The 24,536-nt window shown below is 39.1% G+C and overlaps 1 protein-coding gene across 4 annotated transcripts; it reads right to left on the reverse strand.

Moving 5' to 3' along the window:
• arhgdig (Rho GDP dissociation inhibitor (GDI) gamma) lies at window positions 1-24,536 on the reverse strand. 4 transcript variants are annotated; one of them, XM_058050368.1, is made up of 7 exons: window positions 24,376-24,536; window positions 23,652-23,693; window positions 8,220-8,402; window positions 7,849-7,932; window positions 3,118-3,194; window positions 2,833-2,896; window positions 1-1,448 (listed from the first exon to the last, which is right to left on the reverse strand). In XM_058050368.1, exons 3-7 carry the CDS (start codon window positions 8,395-8,397, stop codon window positions 1,249-1,251), a joined length of 603 nt encoding a protein of 200 aa, XP_057906351.1. In that variant the 5' UTR covers window positions 8,398-8,402; window positions 23,652-23,693; window positions 24,376-24,536; the 3' UTR covers window positions 1-1,248. The 4 variants fall into 4 exon arrangements, with proteins under 4 accessions (XP_057906351.1, XP_057906352.1, XP_057906353.1 ...); XM_058050369.1 differs by lacking the exon at window positions 24,376-24,536 and adding an exon at window positions 24,100-24,180; XM_058050370.1 differs by lacking the exon at window positions 24,376-24,536 and adding an exon at window positions 23,764-23,979.

Genomic DNA, 24,536 nt, shown 5'->3' on the forward strand with positions numbered 1-24,536 from the left:
TTTCCTTTATTAAAAGATACAGACTACGAGAAGATGTGACACCAATATCGAACATTACAGACTTTTGACGGCTGCCCCTGCTTTTCAGATCAATTCAAATCTGTACTCAACTTTCCACATCTGGATAAGCCACAGTGTTTTTTTTTTTTTTTTTTTGCTCAACCACATTTTTACAAGAAAATTGTAATAAAAAAAACGACACTATAGATAGTCTTGCTAAAGCATGCAACACCCAACAAGCTAACGTTTACAGTTATGCGTAGATGATGACTACGGTTTGGAATTAGCGTTCTTATGTTCAGCATTAATGACGTTATGCTGTTTGATACGTTGATGAATATTCCCTTTTCCTACAGGGAATCAATCAATCAGCCCTATATAATATATGAAAATTGCTTATATACACAATAACATTAGGTACACAATCTAATAATCATTTGTCGTTTTGGATGCAATTATAGCGTCTGCGTGTACCTAATGTTGCGGCCGGTGTTTTTTCCCGTGGTCAACATGTGAATCGTATCAAATCCTCAAGAACAAACATGCATTTCTTTCTACAATATCATACACGGTATCGCCGCTTTTTGCGTTTTTCGTCGCAAAAAAAATAAAATAAAATAGTGCACATTGTCAGAGATGTTCCCCGTTAATATTCTACTTGAAGTCGGATCATAGCTCGGTACTCTTCTATACTACACGTGTTTACTAAGAATAATTCCCTCTAGTCTACGGTTTAAGTTACAAAACTGGCTAATATTTCAGCGCAAGTTTATTGTGCATGTTTTTAAGGAAAGTATTCCATGTTTGCGTTGAACTTTGTGCTGCTCTGTGCTGTGCGCGTATTGTATGTTTGTAAACCTGGACATTGTGATTTATCGATTTGTGTAGTCAAGTCATTCCCAACCCGTGTGAGTATGTATGTAATTAACTGGTGAGATTAATCTTAAGTTAGCTCAAGAAAGGTTGGGAATCAGTAAATATATACGTAGGCCAGAGTAAACAAGCGCAATAATACATATTTTGTCTTATTTTCTCACATGTAATTTCTCATTTTGCCTGCAGCTGCATGACGTCCACTGCTGCTACGTGAATTTATATGATAACGACATGAAGAAGGACATTATGGTATGGATATTTCACAGTGTATGAGATGCGGACTGGGGATTTAATGCAAAGAGAAAGAGGCAATCGAGCATCCGGTCTTTCCGAAGCGAGGCGAGTGTGAAGAAGAAAAAGAATAGAGCACCTCTACTCGTCCCAGTCCTTCTTGAGCTCCAGGTTCCAGTCCCAGGCCGAGTAGACGTTCTTGTCGTCGTCGGTGAAGCAGGACTTGATCTGATAGAGGCCGCGGGACACCAAGCCTTGAGGCGTCTCATCAGCCGGGCACACAAACTCGTGCTCCTCCTCGCGGGGACAGTAGCTCCCCACCATGTAGGACACCCTGTCCACTGCAAGACCACCGGAAGTGGATAACGTGGAGATTATTTTCTTAGTCCAGTCAACTGTTGTTTCGATTCGCTCCTCCGTCAGGGGTCGGCAACTCTTTTATTGTTCTGTATTGTTCTATACAAATCGACTTTATTGCAAATGTTAATCAGAAATTGGTGGAGAAGGAACAGTATGACACGTGACAATACCTTTAAGGAAATTATACAGGTAGTGTTACCGTCTTTTTTCATGGTCAAATAGGTTTTGTGGCTCCAAGTGGAATTTAAATGGCTTTTTTTTTTTAAGCGCAAGGTTGCCGACCCCCCCCCCCCCCAGACGGACCAAACCAATACCACCCAAAGACAGTTAGTTGGTTGGTTTGGTCTGCAACATATTAGAAAAACGTTCCTTTGTTTTCCAAAGTCAAAGCTGATGTGAGTGAAAAAAAAAATGTAAACAACTACATTGGATTTTATGGAAATTAATATTAATTAATTATTTTATTAAAAAATATATAATACAGATAAAATCCCACAATTTTCTGAACTGTTTATTATTTTTAATATATTAAAATATCAATATATTAAAATATAAAAATATTATTTATAATAAATTTATTTTATTTTTATGTTGTAATTGTGTTGACCTGTCCCACTTTGTTTGACGGCCTTTGAATGCACCATCTACCTTTCTCCCACGGTGCACAGATAGACTACTGTACTGTCTTTTTCACGTTTTTCTTTCACGTCATATTTGGTCCCAAATGCTGATAATATGCGGGAATACATAAAGGTAATATTTGATGACGTCATTGAGTGCTAATGTGCATACCGTATTTTCTGGACTATAAGTCGCACAAAGCCAAAAATTCATCATTAGGTAGAAAAAAAAACATACATAAGTCGCATTTTTTGCGGGTAATTTATTTTATGACCAAAACAGACATTATGTCCTCTTGGAAGGCAAGTTACTAACAATAATAAAATAATATAGAACATGCTAATAGGTGTAAGATATGCTAACACAATGCTTATTCAGCTACATGAAAAATAAACATAAATGTTTTTTTATTTATAAGTCGCAGGAACAGCCAACCTATGAAAAAAAGTGCAACTTATAGTCCGGAAAATACGGTCCAGGCTCATACTGGTGGATGTTGGCTCTGTATTCATTTTGTGCTTTTAATTTGAAATTGGCCCTGTCTTAATTTAACACAATATATAATAAATAAGATAAATAATAATTACGTATGTTTTGCTGATGTGTTAAATTTTTTTTCATGGTGGCTAGCTAGCTTGCTGCTACTTTTTCATCCATTCTCGTCTTCAATCCTTTCCTTTTTTAACGCAGACTCACCGTTTATTAATATGTAAACTAAATGCATCCGAGAAAGTCGGACTTTACCTTTTATTCCTTTTCTGTAGCTCACATGATGGTACTTCAAGCCTGCCACAATTTCTCTATTCACCTGCAAAAACACACAGTATGATATTTTTTACTGGTCTGGCACCAGTAAACTTGTTACCCATTGCAAGAGATTGTAATTGATAATCATACCGTGCTTTTATTTGGCAAAAAACACTGATTTTAGTACTGATTTTAGAGACAATCTCAAGAAAAATGAGGCTTCTTTTGGGATGGAATATGTTCCCCAAAAGACATAGGTACATCATAATTTTTCCCTCTTACCTTGAAGTGTATTTTTAGCCTGAATTTGACGCCTTCCTTTAGGGTGAATGTCTTCTCCTTCAGGCTGTTCAGGTCTCCTGGACAAACAGATGACCTCAGCTGTAAAAGCGTCTCACGGTAAGGACGTGACGAGTGACCGCAGAGTGATGACAGCGTGCCGGTGAGTCACGGTTGAGATCACACGGCTGCTGAGTGATGGTCTTGAACAGGGGTGGGCAAACTTTTTGACTCGCGGGCCGCATTGATATAACAAAATTTCCGAGGGCGGGGGCAGACTATATATTTTACACGTAACAGTCCACCTGGTATTATTGTATCTGTAAAATTGTCATGCAATCTGCTATTATTATTTATTATTTTATATTTATATTTCAATATTTTAAAAATAATAAAATATTATAATAATTACAATAAAGTTAAAATAATAATTATTATATTATTATTATGTAAAATATGCAAATATAACAATATTATTATATATAATTAATATAATAATAATAATAATAATATAATAATTATTATTTTAATTTTTATTATTATGTGCTTGCGCAACTCTTACACTATAGGGACTCAACACAGGTTAGCAGGAACTTACCACTTCCACACGGAATGGGAGTAGAACTTTTTTTCCACTCTATTATGCCATATGGATGACTTCATGCAGTGTGTGGCCACCTAGTGACCACAATAGTACATAGCACTTGTCATAGGAGTGTAAAGGTGACTATAGGGGTGCTATTTCATGTCTAGAGGGCTCTAATAATAATAATAATATAATAATTATTATTTTAATTTTTGTTATTATTATGTGCTTGCGCAACTCTTACACTATAGGGACTCAACACAGGTTAGCAGGAACTTACCACTTCCACACGGAATGGGAGTAGAACTTTTTTTTCCACTCTATTATGCCATATGGCTGACTTCATGCAGTGTGTGGCCACCTAGTGACCACAATAGTACATAGCACTTGTCATAGGAGTATAAAGGTGACTATAGGGGTGCTATTTCATGTCTAGAGGGCTCTAATAATAATAATAATATAATTATTATTATTTTAATTTTTATTATTATTATGTGCTCGTGTCTCTTTTTTCAGGAGCACTTTGTAAACAACAGACCATGTCAAACAACGAAATTGATACAACCATCAAAAGGTTGGCTCAGGCCATGATGCCAGGTTGTATGTTGAGTTTAAATTAAATACTTTGGAAAGATTGGGCGGGCCGTATTCAAACACTTGGCGGGCCGGATGTGGCCCGCCGGGCCGTAGTTTGCCCACCCCTGGTCTTGAACATCATTTCACACAGGCTGCAATTGTCTAAATGCAAACTCCACACAGAGACGACCCGAGGGTGGAATTGAACCCTGGTCCTCCTAGCTGTGAGGTCTGCGCGCTAACCCCTAGACCACCGTGCCGCCCCCAAAACATAATTTAGTGATGTTAAATGAGTGATATTGTCAAGTAAATATATATAAGTATGGGGAAGCTACGTAGATACTTAGCTAGTACACTAATGACATATTTTCATATCTTTCTCCTTCAATAGTAGGTTCTTCAAGGACCACAATGAGAGAACCGCACAAAAAATCAAAAATATTAAAAATCTACCATACAATATTTCTTACGTTTTTCGCGTATGTTAACTTAGTTCGGTTGTGGGCATGAAAGGGTTGCAGAGGAGAGGAAGTTTTAAAAGCAATCAGAAGAGGATTCACTGCTTAATCTTTTTATATCTCCATTTCAATCCAAGCATCAATCCTGAGTGCTTCCTAATGGACACTGAAAACAGGAAGTCCAATAGCAGAGTGAGGCTAATAAAAAAAAAAAAACAGCAGCGATGTGTTGATAACACACACACACACACACACACATAGTATATGCATGTATAAGGGCATTGCACGGTGGAAAAGCGGGTCAGAGGTGCGTATTAAAAATACATGTCCTTGCGGCACATTCAGGTAGTTAAGTAAAAAGCATACACAATTCTGCGATTTTATGAAAAGCTACCAAATCACAGCTCCATTTTGTTTTATTCCGATTCCAAACAGTTTTATTCTTCCTGTGGAAAAAAAAAAAAAAAAAAAATGGAGGCACTTTCTCTCCCCCGCCCCACTTCTCATCTCCTCAATACCTTTTTTTTTTTCTTGTCTCGGGAGGCACAGAGGAGAGAAAAGCTGCTGCCCCCTCGGAGCGTCTCACTGAGAGAAAATAGGTCACGGCGTCTACCTGATCTCCTCAGACATACACTACATCGGCATACGCGTACGCGTACGTGCACGAGCATCATATGTAAAACGCTGCCTGCGTATCTGCTGTTGAGCGTGGCGATTCCCACAGCATTAGCTTCCTGTTGTAATGACACGGGAATAAAAATCCAAAACAGCGTGATTTCAAACATATATCGATATGTACTTAATGAAGGTTTTATGATTTTGACTCAGGTTGCAGTCGTCCCTCGTTTATCACGTTTAATTGGCTCCGGATCCGACCACGATAAGTGAATTTCCAGGAAGTAGGATTCAGTATTATTCATTCATTCATTTTCTACCGCTTATCATCACGAGGGGGTCTCCTAGCTGAGCGCTAACCACTAAACCACTAAAGCGCTAACCACTAAATTAAATGCATATTTAAGCAAACTGTAAATATTTCTGTTCTAAATTTGCCACATAAAATTATAATAAAATAATAACAATTACTTTAATAAAAATTAAAAATAAATAATTAATAAAAAACTAGCCACTATCCTTATCTGAGACATGAACACAAGTCTTTCTCTCTTCTGTGCATTCAAAAGATATAAAAAGAGCTAAAAAAAAAAGAGGCGGCTAATGTATGTAACTGATGTAATGCCGCCTACAGAGAACATACTAACTCCTTATTTCTAAAATCACAAATACTTCAACTTGCTGAGAAAAAAATACATTAAAAAAGTACAAATTAATAAATTAAGTAAAAATAAATTAATTAATTAAATTAAAATAAATTAAAATTATATTAGGAAAGCAGGAAGTGAACAAAAAAATAATAAAATTAAGTTAAAAAAATATTAATTAAATAAAATTAAAAATTAATAAAATTAAGTTTAAAAAATTATTAATGAAATAAAATTAAAATAAATTAAAATTATATGAGGAAAGCAGGAAGTGAACAAATGTAACAGTTACCGATTGTAAAAGTACCAGATGGAGGGGTAGGATTTAATAAGCTTTGCTTCTTCCTAGGCGGCACGGCGGTCGAGTGGTTAGCGCGCAGACCTCACAGCTAGGAGACCAGGGTTCAATTCCCACCCTCGGCACATCTCTGTGTGGAGTTTGCATGTTCTCCCCGTGCATGCGTGGGTTTTCTCCGGGTACTCCGGTTTCCTCCCGCATTCCAAAAACATGCTAGGTTAATTAGCGACTCCGAATGTGAGTGTGAATGGTTGTTTGTCTATATTGTGCCCTGTGATTGGCTGGCCACCAGTCCAGGGTGTACCCCGCCTCTCGCCCGAAGACAGCTGGGATAGGCTCCAGCACCCCCCGCGACCCTCGTGAGGAAAAAGCGGTAGAAAATGAATGAATGAATGCTTCTTCCTACTCCTTTTGGACATGTGGAACTGTGAACTGATTATGTGATGCATTCAATTGTAATCTGATGCATGTTCAAATGAAATTCAACCATTACCAATGACTGTTTTAATGCAGTCCTGTATAATTTACAGCAAACCATACCATTCCGTTAAATATGAAAGACGCCCTTTGACAGGAAATAGTGTCATACAAAGCCATTATTGCTTTGCAGTAATGTACTATAATCTAGTATACAACGTGTGAATGTGAAAACCACTATGGAAGGCAAAAATCCTTTGTAATCCATCCACTGGTGGTACATGAATACATGCATGAACGCAGGCCGACACGCACCTCAAACTACCTCCCTAGCCGCTGCCTCCGCTCGCGCTCTGGGGAAAACGTCAATAATGCCCACTAAGCAAACATTTAACTCTCTCTCGCTCTCTCTCGCTCTCTTTTCTGGACACACCCAATGCAGACATTCTGCACATGAAAGCAGCACCAGGGCTGAGATGCCTTGCTCCGGGGCATCTCAGTGATTTTGTTCAGTAAAGTGAAGCAGGAGTAACGATCACAAAGAAAGTACTGTACCTGTGAGGTCGATGGGAATCGATCCCGGGCCGTCATTACACAACAGGGTCAGCTTGGTTTATTAATGAAATAAAATTAAAATGAATTAAAATTATATGAGGAAAGCAGGAAGTGAACAAATGTAACAGTTACCGATTGTAAAAGTACCAGAAGGAGAGGTAGGATTTAATAAGCTTTGCGTCTTCCTAGGCGGCACGGTGGTCGAGTGGTTAGCGCGCAGACCTCACAGCTAGGAGACCAGGGTTCAATTCCCACCCTCGGCACATCTCTGTGTGGAGTTTGCATGTTCTCCCCGTGCATGCGTGGGTTTTCTCCGGGTACTCCGGTTTCCTCCCACATTCCAAAAACATGCTAGGTTAATTAGCGACTCCAAATTGTCCATAGGTATGAATGTGAGTGTGAATGGTTGTTTGTCTATATGTGCCCTGTGATTGGCTGGCGACCAGTCCAGGGTGTACCCCGCCTCTCGCCCGAAGACAGCTGGGATAGGCTCCACCACCGCCACCCCTTGCTCCGGGGCATCTCAGTGATTTTGTTCAGTAAAGTGAAGCAGAAGTAACGATCACAAAGAAAGTACTGTACCTGTGAGGTCGATGGGAATCGATCCCGGGCCGTCATTACACAACAGGGTCAGCTTGGTCACCTGGACATTCGGACCAGAGATGTCTGGGGGATGCAGAGCATCATATTTCGGTAATTTATTCCTCATCGTTTGCAATTATATCCAATAAAATAAGTATATTACACTGCATTGTGTTGTGTTACTGTCTCTGCTTTTCTTCCGATATCAGATGTCGGACCGTACCATATGAGATCCTGCTGAGGCAAGCATGTCTACTATGTGTGTGTGTAATAAGAACTGGATGACTGCAACTGATATCCATGCACGGAAGTTGTTGTATTGACTGAATTAAAGCTGCAGTAACGCAGCCGCTGGAATCGAACACACACACCTGCCACCACCATTCGTTTCGTCCCCAGGAGCGTCTGCTTATATTTCACCAGACTCTCGTCGTCTTTGTCCAGATCCTGAATCTCCTGCAAGGTCTTCTGGGCTGGAGGGTTGTAGTTGAGGTTCCTCTCGTCCTCTTCGTCGTTCTCCTCCAAAGCCAAGTCCTTCTTGTCCAGCATGAAACCTTTTCAAAAGAACATAAATGAGAATGGTTTTAGCGTCTTGTGATGTTGATACGAGCTGCACGGTGGTCGAGTGGTTAGTGCGTAGACCTCACAGCTAGGAGACCAGGGTTCAATTCCACCCGTAACCATCTCTGTGTGGAGTTTGCATGCAAAGGGAGAACGTGCATGCGTAGGTTTTCTCCGGGTACTCCATTATCGCTCCCTCGCTATATTACGTTTTTATGAAAATAATCAATAATAAAATGTAGGCTGTGCGATATTGGTCTTTTTGCCGAAAACCGATATGCTGATATTGTTATGTATTGATATAACAAAATTTCCGGGGGGGGGGGGGCAGACTATATATTTTACACGTAACAGTCCACCTGGTATTATTGTATCTGTAAAATTGTCATGCAATCTGCTATTATTATTTATTATTTTATATTTATATTTAAATATTTTAAAAATAATAAAATATTATAATAATTAAAATAAAATTAAAATAATAATTATTATATTATTATGTAAAATATGCAAATATAACAATATTATTATATATAATTAATATAATAATTAGCATTAATATATTAAATATAATAATCATAATAGTTATAATAATAATATAAAAATTATTATTTTAATTTTTATTATTATTATGTGCTTGCGCAACTCTTACACTATAGGGACTCAACACAGGTTAGCAGGAACTTACCACTTCCACACGGAATGGGAGGAGAACTTTTTTTTCCACTCTATTATGCCATATGGATGACTTCATGCAGTGTGTGGCCAACCTAGTGACCACAATAGTACATAGCACTTGTCATAGGAGTGTAAAGGTGACTATAGGGGTGCTATTTCATATCTAGAAGGCTCTAATGTTAAAAAGTCTATTTGGAAGGTCATAAACGTTAACGTGCAGGCCTCACAGCTAGGAGACCCGAGTTCAATCCCACCCTCGGTCATCTCTGTGTGGAGTTGTACATGTTCTCCTCGTGCATGCGTGGGTTTTCTCCGGGTACTCCGGTTTCCTCCCACATTCCAAAAAAAAACATGCTAGGTTAATTAGCGACTCCAAATTGTCCATAGGTATGAATGTGAGTGTGAATGGTTGTTTGTCTCTATGTGCCCTGTGATTGGCTGGTCACTAGGGTGGCCACACACTGCATGAAGTCAGCCATATGGCATGATAGAGTGAAAAAAAAGTTCTCCTCCCATTTTGTGTGGAAGTGGTAAGTTTTTAGCTTCTTAAGTGCCCTGTGATTGGCTGGCCACCAGTCCAGGGTGTACCCCGCCTCTCGCCCGAAGACAGATGGGATAGGCTCCAGCACCCCCCCGCGACCCTCGTGAGGAAAAGCGGTAGAAAATGAATGAATGAATGAATGATGTTGATACCAGTGGATGAGATGCATCGTGTCAAGTCACATGTCTGTTATGATGGCAGACAAAGCCCCGCCCCCCCCCAATCTGAATAACTTTATTCTGACCTGAACACACCAACAACATCATAAGGTATACTAATATGATATTAGTGTTAGCCAAAAACCCAATAATATTTTAGTGTCTAGCCCAATTTAATATGGCTACAAGTGGAGCAAATGGACATAAGACAGCAGTCCTTTTGCGACACACACACACACACACACACACACACACACACACATACACAAAAACACACAAGAAGATGATTTCAGGCAATAAACCATGTCATGATTCCTATAAACGTGCTGACTGAGACAAATGGTTGTTTACTCTGGTATCACACTTGTAATGAGAAAGTCATTGCACATCAACTCTGTGTAATTGGATGACAGGAAGTACACACACACACACACACACACACACACATATACGGTATATATATAAGGTGTGAAAAAATGTACATAATCATTATTGAGTAAACACATGAACCTAACATGTTAACACACACACACACATGCATCACACACACGTGCATGCCTGCGCCGCTTGCTTACAGCAGCACCACACCCAGTCAGGGCCAAACACGCTTGCCTTTGTCCATCACCATGGCAACCCTTTCAACTCCCCTCGCATCGGTGACATCATCGCATTCGCCGAGCTTCTCTTTTAATCTGTCTCAACGTCCACGGTGACATTTATTATTACAGGCAGCAATAAGATAGCCACGTATTCGTCATGTGTGCTCGGTGTCATGTGCGGGGGGGGGGTCGCGGAGGCGGAGGCGGGGCTGGGCAGATCACCTGTCAGTCACAGGGGGCTGACAGATGACTGATACGGTATCTCTTGGTCGTAGTTTCTGGGGAGAGAGTGAATTTATGATTTCTATCGAAGGCTGCGTGTCTTTTTTTGATTATTCGCAATATTGTTCAACTCAGATCTGTGTTTGATTTCAACCCCCCCCCCCCCCCACAAATAACACAAGTAACACACATCCATTATACTATTAAATATGCTAAATATTCCAAGCAGATATGAATGACGAGACAACCTCATAAATGATTCGTTCATCCTCATTTACATATCAAACCATGCCGTTCGACCCCCACCTGAGAGCGCACATGCACCCCCCCCCCCCCCCCCCCCATGCCGGTTGCAGAGTGGGTGTGTTTCAGTGCCACTATCAGTGTTCTCCTCCTTTGGTCTCCAGGCTGCTGACCTGGCACGCCGAACTCCTACCTCATTTATTTTTCAAAAGCAGGCCTGAATAGAATTTAAATTTTTTTTTAAAATCATTGTTGTCATGCCGATACATTTTTTTTTTGCCTACATGGGTCTTTTTCTGAAATAAAAAATGATTTACCAAATGAATAGATTCATTAAAATTTTTTATTATTATGTATATAGGTTAGTGTATGTCTTGGTTAGCGTACGTCTCGATTTTTCGGTTCACGCTGTAAATGCAAAACAAAACAAAACAAAATTTTGCCTCAGTTTGCGTACAGTTTCCGGTTAGCGTTTCTTAATTTTTGAGTTATTTTGCAGCCGTGATCAAAAGAAATTTGTGAGAAACACTTCTGAGTTCAAATAAATCATGTCAAAACATGCAGGTGTTGTCCGTGTTGACATTGTGTTTTTGGCAACAATCTGGTCTTCAAAGAAGGCAAAAGTAAACATTGTTGTCATGACTATAATTTTTTTTTTCCCTACATGGGTCTTTTTCTGAAATAAAAAATGATTTACCAAATGAATAGATTCATTAAAAATTTTTATTATTATGTACATAGGTTAGTGTATGTCTTGGTTAGCGTACGTCTCGGTTTTTCGGTTCACGCTGTAAATGCAAAACAAAACAAAACAAAATTTTGCCTCAGTTTGCGTACAGTTTCCGGTTAGCGTTTCTTAATTTTTGAGTTATTTTGCAGCTGTGATCAAAAGAAATTTGTGAGAAACACTACTGAGTTCAAATAAATCATGTCAAAACATGCAGGTGTTGTCCGTATTGACATTGTGTTTTTGGCAACAATCTGGTCTTCAAAGAAGGCAAAAGTAAACATTGTTGTCATGACTATAATTTTTTTTTTCCCTACATGGGTCTTTTTCTGAAATAAAAAATGATTTACCAAATGAATAGATTCATTAAAAATTTTTATTATTATGTACATAGGTTAGTGTATGTCTTGGTTAGCGTACGTCTCGGTTTTTCGGTTCACGCTGTAAATGCAAAACAAAACAAAACAAAATTTTGCCTCAGTTTGCGTACAGTTTCCGGTTAGCGTTTCTTAATTTTTGAGTTATTTTGCAGCTGTGATCAAAAGAAATTTGTGAGAAACACTACTGAGTTCAAATAAATCATGTCAAAACATGCAGGTGTTGTCCGTGTTGACATTGTGTTTTTGGCAACAATCTGGTCTTCAAAGAAGGCAAAAGTAAACATTGTTGTCATGACTATAATTTTTTTTTTCCCTACATGGGTCTTTTTCTGAAATAAAAAATGATTTACCAAATGAATAGATTCATTAAAAATTTTTATTATTATGTACATAGGTTAGTGTATGTCTTGGTTAGCGTACGTCTCGGTTTTTCGGTTCACGCTGTAAATGCAAAACAAAACAAAACAAAATTTTGCCTCAGTTTGCGTACAGTTTCCGGTTAGCGTTTCTTAATTTTTGAGTTATTTTGCAGCCGTGATCAAAAGAAATTTGTGAGAAACACTACTGAGTTCAAATAAATCATGTCAAAACATGCAGGTGTTGTCCGTGTTGACATTGTGTTTTTGGCAACAATCTGGTCTTCAATGAAGGCAAAAGTAAACATTGTTGTCATGACTATAATTTTTTTTTTCCCTACATGGGTCTTTTTCTGAAATAAAAAATGATTTACCAAATGAATAGATTCATTAAAAAATTTTATTATTATGTACATAGGTTAGTGTATGTCTTGGTTAGCGTACGTCTCGGTTTTTCGGTTCACGCTGTAAATGCAAAACAAAACAAAATTTTGCCTCGGTTTGCGTACAGTTTCCGATTAGCGTTTCTTAATTTTTGAGTTATTTGGCAGCCGTGATCAAAAGAAATTCTCACACAGTAGTGTGAGAAACACTACTGAGTTCAAATAAATCATGTCAAAACATGCAGGTGTTGTCCGTGTTGATATTGTATTTTTTTGGCAACAATCTGGTCTTCAATGAAGGCAAAAGTAAACATTGTTGTAATGCCTATAATTTTTTTTTCCCTACATGGGTCTTTTTCTGAAAAAAAAATTATGAACAACAAAATTTAGCCTAAGTTTGCGTACAGTTTCCGGTTAGCGCGCCACGTCATGTTATTAATACACCGACTGTTCCGAATGCATTTTTATCACAACACATCCTTGTTAGCGGCCTTTTAGTTCGCTAATACATGGAAACCGGAACCAGAAGTCAGTTCAGTCGGCCATTTGTGACGCCACTAGCGGTTGACTATCATTCTTTGCTAACGAACAAAGTCTCAAAAACACTAATGACGCTTGCAACTTTGTTTTATTCTCAATTTTTGAGTTATTTTGCAGCCGTGATCAAAAGAAATTCTCACACAGTAGTGTGAGAAACACTACTCAGTTCAAATAAATCATGTCAAAACATGCAGGTGTTGTCCGTGTTGATATTGTATTTTTTGGCAACAATCTGGTCTTCAATGAAGGCAAAAGTAAACAGAAATATTCATTTATTTTTTTCATTCATTATCGATATGCATTTAGAATTTTTTTCTGAATGTAAAACTATTAGAAAAATATATTTTGTGTGAATATTTTTGGTTTCCTCAAACGGATTAATTTGAATTACATATATTTCGACTCGGTTAGCGTACGTTTCAGTTAGAGTCTGACTTTCTGAAACAGATTCATGACGCTAACCGAGGTTCCATTGTATTCCGACGCATGTCTCAAAAACACGCAGTACAATTCCACACCAGGATATACTACAATCATCATTATGGGCTTGCTCAGTAATGCAAGCCCATATTGTTATTCCTTGTGATGTTTAGCTATTATTATATCTTAATCTTCCCACTTTTGTGCGCGTAATGCGGCAAAAAACCCAAGAAGGACCCCCACACATATTACACCGCCGGAATCCTGACGCTCAGGACTACAGCGGTATTTATTTTTTGGAACATTTTGTGTAACCATGGCGACGCTATTCACCAAAACGTTCAAAAACGGGCCACTAGATTAGATACACCTGTTCTATTTTTAGAACAGGCCACGTAGAAACGTGATTAACGGCTCATTTTTGAGATAAACTTCTCAACTCTCCCTGTGGCTAAATGCTAATTGCTAGCATGTTTGCATTTAAGCTAATTTACTCATGTCTAAAGGCAAATACACACATGGCATGATGTAGGGAAGGTTATAGGACAACCTTGGCACTTTCTAAACTTGAGGCCCTCTTGCTAGGTGCTAGCATGATGACTGTTAGCATGTTAGCATTTTAGCTAATTTACTCATTTCTAAAGGCAAATAGACACATAGACGCATGATGTGGGGACACTATGGGACAGCATCAACCTTTTCGGTACTTGAGGCTGTCTTGCTAGGTGCTAGCACGGTAGCCGTTGGCGCACCGAGCCCGAGGTTCACAGCACAGGTGGCAAGCCCATCAAAATTTCCGTGGGAATTTTCTAGTTTTATGATACAGCTCCTACATTATATGTAGTAGATATGTGTGCATATATGAGTATCAAATGTCTAATAATCGATTTCAAACTGCAGAAACTGGATTCTGTGTTGGATTTTATTCATTTTTACACAGACCTGCTTTGAAATGCGCAGACAAAACAAGTTTTATGAATTATTTATGTGGAGATGTTGGCTCCTGCGGGTGTACAAATAGTTACAGTAAAGGAATGCATTCATATCCATCACGGCCGATTGAACGGACTGCAGAAGAAGGTTGTCATGAAGTAAAAATGTATCGTGCACGGTGTGACCGCATCAACGCTGCGAACGACTCCTTGCCAAATCAGATTCGTGTTAAGCCAAGAACGACGCCTGCTTGGTCGCATGACAAATTAGGAGACAGAATGAGCGTCGCTGGCGGCATTTCGAGTTAAATCAACATGTTGTGTTAAGTCAACACACAACAGTTTGGCAGGCAACAGGCGGCTCCGGGAGGGAAGGGACGGATGGACAGATGATGCTAGCATGAAAAAAGAACGAAATCAATTGGACTTATACACATTAAAAGTATCATCGCTGGTAAAAATCGAATGAATAATACGCTATTGATGACGGTTGTGAGAAAGTGGACTGTAATATACTCAAAATATGAGCTGGAAACCTCATATTACAAATACATATACAACATAACGTGGCCAGAAATATTTCAATATTGAACAAAGCTAAATTTGTTCTCAATCAGAAATCACTCCACACTCTTTATTGATCTCTGGTTCTACCACATCTTACTTATTGTGTGGAAATATGTGCTAATAACTATAAAAGCAATCTTCACTCGCTAAATGTACTGCAAAAAAGGCCAGTAAGGATAATTCATAATGCCGCCTACAGAGAACATACTAACTCCTTATTTCTAAAATCACAAATACTTCAACTTGCTGACAAAAAAATTAATAAAATTAAGTAAAAAGAAATGTATTAATTAAATAAAATTAAAATAAATTAAAATTATATTAGGAAAGCAGGAAGTGAACAAAAAATAAATGAAATAAAAATTAATCAAATTAAGTTAAAAAATTAATTAATTAAATAAAATTTAAATTAATTAAAATTATATGAGGAAAGCAGGAAGTGAACAAAAAAATTAATAAAATTAAGTTAAAAAATTATTAATTAAATACAATTAAAATAAATTCAAATTATATTAGGAAAGCAGGAAGTTAACAAAAACAAATAAATAATACAAATTAATACAATTAAGTAAAAAGGAATTTATGAATTAAATAAAATTAAAATAAATGTAAATTATATTAGGAAAGCAGGAAGTGAACGAAAAATAAATAAAAATTTATGAAATTTAGTTTAAAAAATTAATAAAATAAAATAAAAATACATTAAAATTATATGAGGAAAGCAGGAAGTGAACAAATGTAACAGTTACTGATTGTAAAAGTACCAGATGGAGGGGTAGGATTTAATAAGCTTTGCTTCTTCCTACTCCTTTTGGACATGTGGAACTGGGAACTGATTATGGGATGCACTCAATTGTAATCTGATGCATGTTCAAATGAAATTTAACCATTACCATTACCATTACCAGAATATTCCAAACGCCTCTTTAAACATATATTTTATGTCTTCTATACCTCAACAGAAATAACTGCACATTTTCTCGTTTATTCCCCAATGCCTGCACGAGTTATCGTCTCTGTTTTTTTAGTACTTTGAAGCCCGGCGTTACTGCCGTGTTCTAAAACCATAACGAGACCAGCGGGACGATGTAGTGCACAGGTACACATCCGGGAAAAAACACCCACACACAACAAGAAGTAAAAAGGATGTCTCCTCTTGTGCTGTAAAGCTAATAGTTACAGCTTTTACCTTCAAGGAAGGGCCAATGAGGAGGAGGAGGAGATACGCTCGTGTGGCCTTCGCTGACAACAACACTGACCACACGACCGCCATCGATCGGCTGCTGCCTGCCTGCTTGAAGACGCCCCGTCAGCACGCTAACCAGGGCACAGCCCATCTCCGTGCTACTGAGCTGAGTGACACACAACCAACACACACACACACACCATGACTGACATACTGCAGTCTCTCTTTATTACACAAACACACACACACACACACAGTTCAATAGGCCTTTATTATTATGTCGCAATTGTCGATAATGTTTACGAGCAAGCAGGAAATACAGCTCGGTGTCACTTGGTATTTAAATTCCTCTTGTAATTCACAGACTGAGAATCGAATCGCCAACCCCCCCAGCTTGCGAAACGACCACTCTACGCCCTGAGCAGTGCCACCGAATGAGCAGGATGGTACGTGTAAAAACGGCAAATACATTTTTTTTAATGGAAATTGTTCATTCATCTTCAATGGCAAATATGTCACAGAAAAAATGAGATGAACATTCTGGACAGAGGATCGAACCAGCAACCATTAGATTGTTCGAGAACCAATTTACCACCTGAACCGCGTCATAAGTGGAACATTAGTGGCAAATTATTTTCCACCAACAGGGGGCACCATTGAATTTGTCTATTGGCTTTTGGTAATGGTAATGGTTTAATTCCATTTGAACATGCATCAGATTACAATTGAATGCATCCCATAATAAGTTCACAGTTCCACATGTCCAAAAGGAGTAGGAAGAAGCAAAGCTTATTAAATCCTACCCCTCCATCTGGTACTTTTACAATCAGTAACTGTTACATTTGTTCACTTCCTGCTTTCCTAATATAGTTTAAGTTTATTTTTTTATTTTTATTTTTTTTTTTGTACCGAAGTACGAGGTGATATGACCATACAATGACATAATTGGTACCATAGTAACTGTCAATATAGTGATATATATAGTCAATCAGTAACTGTTACATTTGTTCACTTCCTGCTTTCCTAATATAGTTTAATTTTTTTTATTATTATTATTAATTATTTTTTTGTCACATAATCAGTTCCCAGTTCCACATGTCCAAAAAGGAGTAGGAAGAAGCATAGCTTATTAAATCCCACCCCTCCATATGGTACTTTTACAAACAGTAACTGTTACATTTGTTCACTTCCTGCTTTCCTAATATAATTTTAATTTATTTTTATTCTATTTAATTAATATTCAATTAATAATTAATAATAATAATAAATGAATATATTTTAACATAATAATATGTAATATAATAAGTAATATTTTTAAAGTTATTTTTTTTTAATTTTTGTCACGTACCGAAGTACGTGACAGAAAGTACTTTTAGCAAAAATGTCAGAAAGTAAAAATATAGATTGAAGGTGGAAATTAATAAATAATTTCCCAGCAACCATTGGGGTGGGAAACAACAAGGCTACAGTAACTGAAAATGGAAAAACATTTCCCACCAGCAGGGGGCGCCCAAACCATCACAGCAAATGTGCTTTTTTTACAATAAATATGGGATTTTTTCACAGAATAAATACCAGTACATGAAAAATGGTGTTGAATTTTAAATATGACTGTATATGAGGGAGGCGAGGAAGGAGGTACAGCGTGAGAGAAGAATTAATGAGTAAAAATATGGAGGTTATGCCCTCTAGCCGGCCAAAGATAAGAGGCTATAAAAGGAGAGGAAATGGATGGAGGACCAGAAAGAAAAAGGCAGGTGGGTATTTGCTTTAATTATTACGGGGTAAAAACATTGAGGGAGGTGTCAGGGAGGGGAATAAGGGCGGGGCTTAGTAAAAGTTGGATAAAGTGCAACAAATTTGAAAATGTGCCTCTTTTTTCTTTTTTTTTTAGTTATGAGCAGCTAATGAAATGATCTGAGCTTTTCTCTTTAAGGTGCTCACCGACACGTCTTAAAAACACTCATGTGGTTTTTACTGCGAGCTAATAGCTTGAGTGGAGCTTTGTGGCTCTGCCGCCTTAAATGCCAACATCAGCATGCAAAGATGCTGCACGGTGGGATGATACGACCATTTCAGGAGCCATTTTTTATTACAGTACAAGGATTAATGCTATATACATGAAACTCGTCTATACTTTAGAGTAGTCAGTGTACATCTTGTATATATCAGTTTAGATTTACTCCACACTGAAATTGACTCATTTCACAGTGAGCATAATAAATGCCCTACTTCCAGTATAGCACGATGATGCTAGCGTCATTATCTGAGTCTGCATATATTATTTAAGCATTTCTTAAAGGAACAGTTCATCATTTCCAGTTTCTAATTTAATTCCCATGATTTAGGATTCAATGTTAAACTACTTTTTTTTTAGTTTAGGACTTTCTAAATCCATTTTTTAAACATTATTAGAGCCCTCTAAACATGACATAACACGCCTGTAGCCACCTTTACACTCCTGTTATTCTTTGTTTACATCACCCTGCGCAACTCTTACGCTGTAGGGACTCAACACAGGCTAGGAGGAACTTACCACTTCCACACTGAATGGGAGGAGAACTTTTTTTTTTCACTCTATTATGCCATATGGATGACTTCATGCAGTGTGTGGCCAACCTAGTGACCACAATAGTACATAGCACTTGTCATAGGAGTGTAAAGGTGACTATAGGGGTGCTATTTCATGTCTAGAGGGCTCTAATGTTAAAAAGTCTATTTGGAAGGTCATAAACGTTAACGTGCTATTCCACCCTCGGGCATTTCTGTGTGGAGTTTTACATGTTCTCCCCGTGCATGCGTGGGTTTTCTCCGGGTACTCCGGTTTCCTCCCACATTCCAAAAAAAACATGCTAGGTTAATTAGCGACTCCAAATTGTCCATAGGTATGAATGTGAGTGTGAATGGTTGTTTGTCTATATGTGCCCTGTGATTGGCTGGCCACCAGTCCAGGGTGTACTGTTGCTAAACGTGCTTTAAGTGTTGGCTAAATGAAATAAAATACAAACAAACGATACATTCAAAGACATGTAGTATTCTACACTGACCAGTAGGTGTCGATAATGTTACTATATTTGGTCACAGGAGTGTAAAGGTGACTATAGGGATGCTATTCATGTCTAGAGGGCTCTAATGTTAAAAAGTCTTTTTGGAAGGTCATAAACGTTAGCGTGCAGGCCTCACAGCTAGGAGACCCGAGTTCGATTCCACCCTCATCATTTCTGTGTGGAGTTTGCATGTTCTTTTCTCCGGGTACTCCGGTTTCCTCCCACATTCCAAAAACATGCTAGGTTAATTAGCGACTCCAAATTGTCCATAGGTATGAATGTGAGTGTGAATGGTTGTTTGTCTATATGTGCCCTGTGATTGGCTTGATTCTTTGAGAATGAAGTTTATGGATACGGTTTGGTCTTTGTTCTCCACATCCAGATGATTTCATTCACTTTCTCCTATCTTTATCACACCGAGTCCTGCTCATCTACACACACACACACACACACACACACACACACACACACACCTGTATGAGGGGAAACCCCGGAACCTTCCGCCATCTGTCACTGTTCAGCACTGCTGCAGAGAAGCCATCAAACACACACACACACACACACACACACAGCAGCTTTGGAAGTTGGTGACATCATTTGTGTCGTGTCGTCACACACACACACACACACACACACTTATTAGCAACATAATTCCCTTAAGTGACGGAAACATGAACGTGGGTGTGTGAGTAAAACACATAATGATGCTATGGCACACACACACACACACACATGATCAATAGCTATTGATTGGCTATCTTTGGCTTGTCTCGGCAGCGTTTCATGTCGGGACATAAAAACGTCCACGCCCGCCCCGATTGAGACATACAGTGCATATGTAGCACACACACACACACACACACACACACGCCCTTGTGCACACGCACATGTCCGCCCGCTCGCATGCTCAAACTCCAAAACCAAATATATCAATAAAGTTGCATTCAACCGCAAGTTACAAACCGAACTAACACAACACACTGAACACACTGGATTCCATCATCTCACCTCTGTAGCACATGGTTAGCCACAGCAGCTCCAGCACCTGACCCCCAAACTCACACACGTCTAATCCCAGCATGCCGCCTCGCTCGCTCTCGCTCTCGCTCTCTCTCTCTCTCTGCGGGGCTGCGCTCAGCGTGACGACCGGATTTGGGGAAAACTGGAGAAGCCGGGAACCTCCACAGGTACCGGGGGCAGGGGGGGGGAGAAAAAAAAAAGTAGCGAGCAAAGAGAAAGAGCATCCACTAAAGTCTCGGATGGAGAAGAAGAAGATCAGACATGAATTTTCCTGTCGGGAGTAAAAGAAAAGAAAAGGAATACTGTAGCGGGGAAGGGCTGGTGAGGAAAAAGGATGGGAGAGAGAGACGGAGCGAGAGAGGCAGAAGGGTGTGGATGTGATGGGGATGCGAGAGAGAGAGAGAGAGAGAGAGAGCGAGAGAGAGAATGGTGGAGTGAGGAGGAGGGAGAGGCAGCTTTCCACTTTCCACACCAAACCAAAAAACTGCACCCAAAATCAAAATATGCTTTTTTTTTTTTTAATGTGCATGCAGCGTGACATGTGTGTGTGTGTGTGTGTGTGTGTGATACTCAGACGCTGGCTATCGATTCGTAGCTGTGCACCCCCGCCCCCGTCTCCCACCCCCATCCTTCACGGTGCCTCTGTCATGAGCCCAGAGACTGCAATGAGCTCATCCTCTTTTCTCCCCCCCCCCCCCCCCCCATCCGTCTCACCTCTTTAACACCTCATTCCCTCTCACACACCTTCTTTTACTTTCCTCGCTCCGTATTTTTTTTTTAACACACACGGCGTGCCCTCTCCGTCCGTTCACTCATCCGTGTCACCCCTGTCATTGAGAGCCTCCATGTCCATGCTACATCTTCTTCTTCATCATCTCCCTCAGGGAGGTGGCCACACCCTGGTAAGACTGGGTACTCAACTCCGGACACCCTTTAACGTCTCGACTCGTCCTTCTCAAAAAAGGGCAGAATGGAAAAAAAAAAAGAGGTTGCATCGCCCACTTGACAATCAGACATGTCTACACACACACACACACACATATATATTTATATATAAACATGGAGTCCATTGTTAGAGAGTGGATTTCCATGCATCATAGTAGCCTGCTTTTGCTTTGTCCCTCTCCAGCCTCCTCTCTAAGATGAAAAAAAATGGGCATATTCTACATTTTAACAACATTCAAAACCAAGAAATAGCCCCTAGACACCATTCATGTTTCTGTTTTTTTTTCTTTAAATGCTTCAGGGTGATGAATGAGTGTTGTGTTGGTGCTGGAGAGAGAAAAATACAAAAAGGCATAGAAGGCAAGCGGGGAAAAAAAAAAAAATTAAAACATATTTTAGAATCATTCTTTTTATTCGTCTAGTGCAGGGGTGGGCAAACTTTTTGACTCGCGGGCCGCATTGATATAACAAAATTTCCGGGGGGGGGGGGGGGGGCAGACTATATATTTTACACGTAACAGTCCACCTGGTATTATTGTATCTGTAAAATTGTCATGCAATCTGCTATTCTTATTTATTATTTTATATTTATATTTAAATATTTTAAAAATAATAAAATATTATAATAATTAAAATAAAATTAAAATAATAATTATTATATTATTATTATGTAAAATATGCAAATATAACAATGTTATTATATATAATTAATATAATAATTAGCATTAATATAATAAATATAATAATCATAATAGTTATAATAATAATATAATAATTATTATTTTAATTTTTATTATTATTATGTGCTTGTGTCTCTTTTTTCAGGAGCACTTTGTAAACAACAGACCATGTCAAACAACGAAATTGATAAAACCATCAAAAGGTTGATGATGCCAGGCTGTATGTTGAGTTTAAATTTAATACTTTGGAAAGATTGGGCGGGCCGTATTCAAACACTTGGCGGGCCGGATGTGGCCCCCGGGCCGTAGTTTGCCCACCCCTGGTCTAGTGCCAATTCACAACAAAGTTATCTCAAGGCACTTTAGGATCAGGTCTACAACAACACCCACTCACGCGCAGCAAGAAAAGAGGCGAGGAAAAAGTACCTTGAACGCAGCTAAGACGCATCTGCCTTGTTGTTAGCAAATAAGAGCATTTTGGCAAAGCTAGCTAGTAATGTTAGCCCTCGTGTACACTTCTAAATACAGATTTTAACATTATTAGAGCGGCGGCACGGCGGTCAAGTGGTTAGCGTGCAGACCTCACAGCTAGGTGACCAGGGTTCAATTCCACCATTCTCGGCCATCTCTGTGTGGAGTTTGCATGTTCTTTTCTCCAGGTACTCCGGTTTCCTCCCACATTCCAAAAAACATGCTAGGTTAATTAGCGACTCCAAATTGTCCATAGGTATGAATGTGAGTGTGAATGGTTGTTTGTCTATATGTGCCCTGTGATTGGCTGGCCACCAGTCCAGGGTGTACCCCGCCTCTCGCCCTAAGAAGACAGCTGGGATAGGCTCCGGCACCCCCGCGACCCTCGTGAGGATAAGCGGTCAAAAATGAATGAATTAATGAGTTCTCCTATTTTGTGTGGAAGTGGTAACTTTTTGGCTTCTTATTTTGTCTTTCCCCACCCTCGGTCATCTCTGTGTGGAGTTTACATGTTTTCCCTGTGCATGCGTGGGTTTTCTCCGGGTACTCCGGTTTCCTCCCACATTCCAAAAACATGCTAGGTTAATTAGCGACTCCAAATTGTCCATAGGTATGAATGTGAGTGTGAATGGTTGTTTGTCTATATGTGCCCTGTGATTGGCTGGCCACCAGTCCAGGGTCTACCCCGCCTTTCACCCCGAAGACAGCTGGGATAGGCTCCAGCAACCCCGCGACCCTCGTGAGGAAAAAGCGGTAGAAAATGAATGAATGAATGAACATTATTAGAGCCCTCTAGACATGAAATAACACCCCTATAGTCACCTTTAAACTCATATTAAGAAGAACTAGTTCTTTTGACCTGTTTGTTCATGACCGACACACCACAACGTCGTCACGTGTTGTTGCGCTGTTGAATCCGAACGAACGTGAACATGAGTGAACGGACTCGACACAGCTGAGCGGGTCTATGCACAGGGGGACATCACAGGCTAACGACCAATTGACCGAAATGAACGGATCTTTTTACTGAATGAACCGGTTCACTGAAATGAACGATTTTGCCCACACTAAAATTAATCTTAAGAGGATGAATGTAGTAGTGTTCCAGTTCCTCCAACTAGAACCGATAAAATGTGCGAGTGCATACCTCTGAATCACATCCTCTTCCTGTGTCTTTGGCTGGCACATCCTGTAAAAAAAATAAATTCCTTAATGGAGTTCGGTCAAACATAAATCTCGATCTGAGTCAACACACTTACGTGCTAAGCCAATATCTTAAAATGGTTAACGACAATAAAAAAGTGAAAGTGATAAAACAGCCCTTCTCTATCAATTGACCTGTCAGTAGCGGCAGGGAGTCTCTCTCTCCTGCCTGTCTTAAAGTAAGCAGAGCATGAAGCTATGATATTCCTATTGCTTTATGGAAATATAAATCAGAGGCAGCAGTGGTCCCGAGTGGGGGGGTCCATCCATAAAAATGTGTGGCTGAACCAAGCAGTCTGGACGGTGTCATAAAGAGTGTGTCAGAGTAAAGAAAGGACCCCGGGGGGCCTAGCTGTGCATTATCACAATTTTGTTCTTCAAATAGTACAAACCTGTTAAAGTACCAACACGGGGAAATAAAAGCCAAATAGCCTAGCGAAAGAGTACATTTTACATGAGAGACTGCGCAGGGCGGTAAATGCTAGCATTACATGCTACACGCTAACACTAAATGCTAGCATTACATGCTAACACAGACCGAGCAGAATTAACTTGCACATAACACCCCCAAACGCAGAAAAATAAGTTTTTTTGTCTGAATGGGGCCACATTGGGAAGGATTTGACATTTTGACAATAAAGTAAGAGAGTAAAAAGTCGTAATCTTACCTTTTTACGATAGAGTATTAAAATAATTCGTTATTAGTTCGCGACAATAAAGTCGAAAATTTACGACAATAAGTGTTAAAACTAGGAGAAAAAAGTCTTACATTTACGAGAAAAAACTTATGTTACAGGCATCGACTGAAAATGAAGAAAAATGCACTTTT

Source organism: Doryrhamphus excisus, chromosome 15 (genome assembly GCF_030265055.1).
Source record: "Doryrhamphus excisus isolate RoL2022-K1 chromosome 15, RoL_Dexc_1.0, whole genome shotgun sequence".
Lineage (NCBI taxonomy): Eukaryota > Metazoa > Chordata > Actinopteri > Syngnathiformes > Syngnathidae > Doryrhamphus > Doryrhamphus excisus.

Bases quoted from the DNA above. Each gene is read 5' to 3' on its own strand.
- arhgdig (XM_058050367.1), bottom strand. From the start codon at position 20,469: ATGCTGGGATTAGACGTGTGTGAGTTTGGGGGTCAGGTGCTGGAGCTG. The intron at 3,195-7,848 runs GTACAGTACTTT...CTGTTTGTCCAG, and splicing joins GATTCCCATCGACCTCACAG to GAGACCTGAACAGCCTGAAG. The intron at 2,897-3,117 runs GTAAGAGGGAAA...GTGTTTTTGCAG, and splicing joins GGCTAAAAATACACTTCAAG to GTGAATAGAGAAATTGTGGC.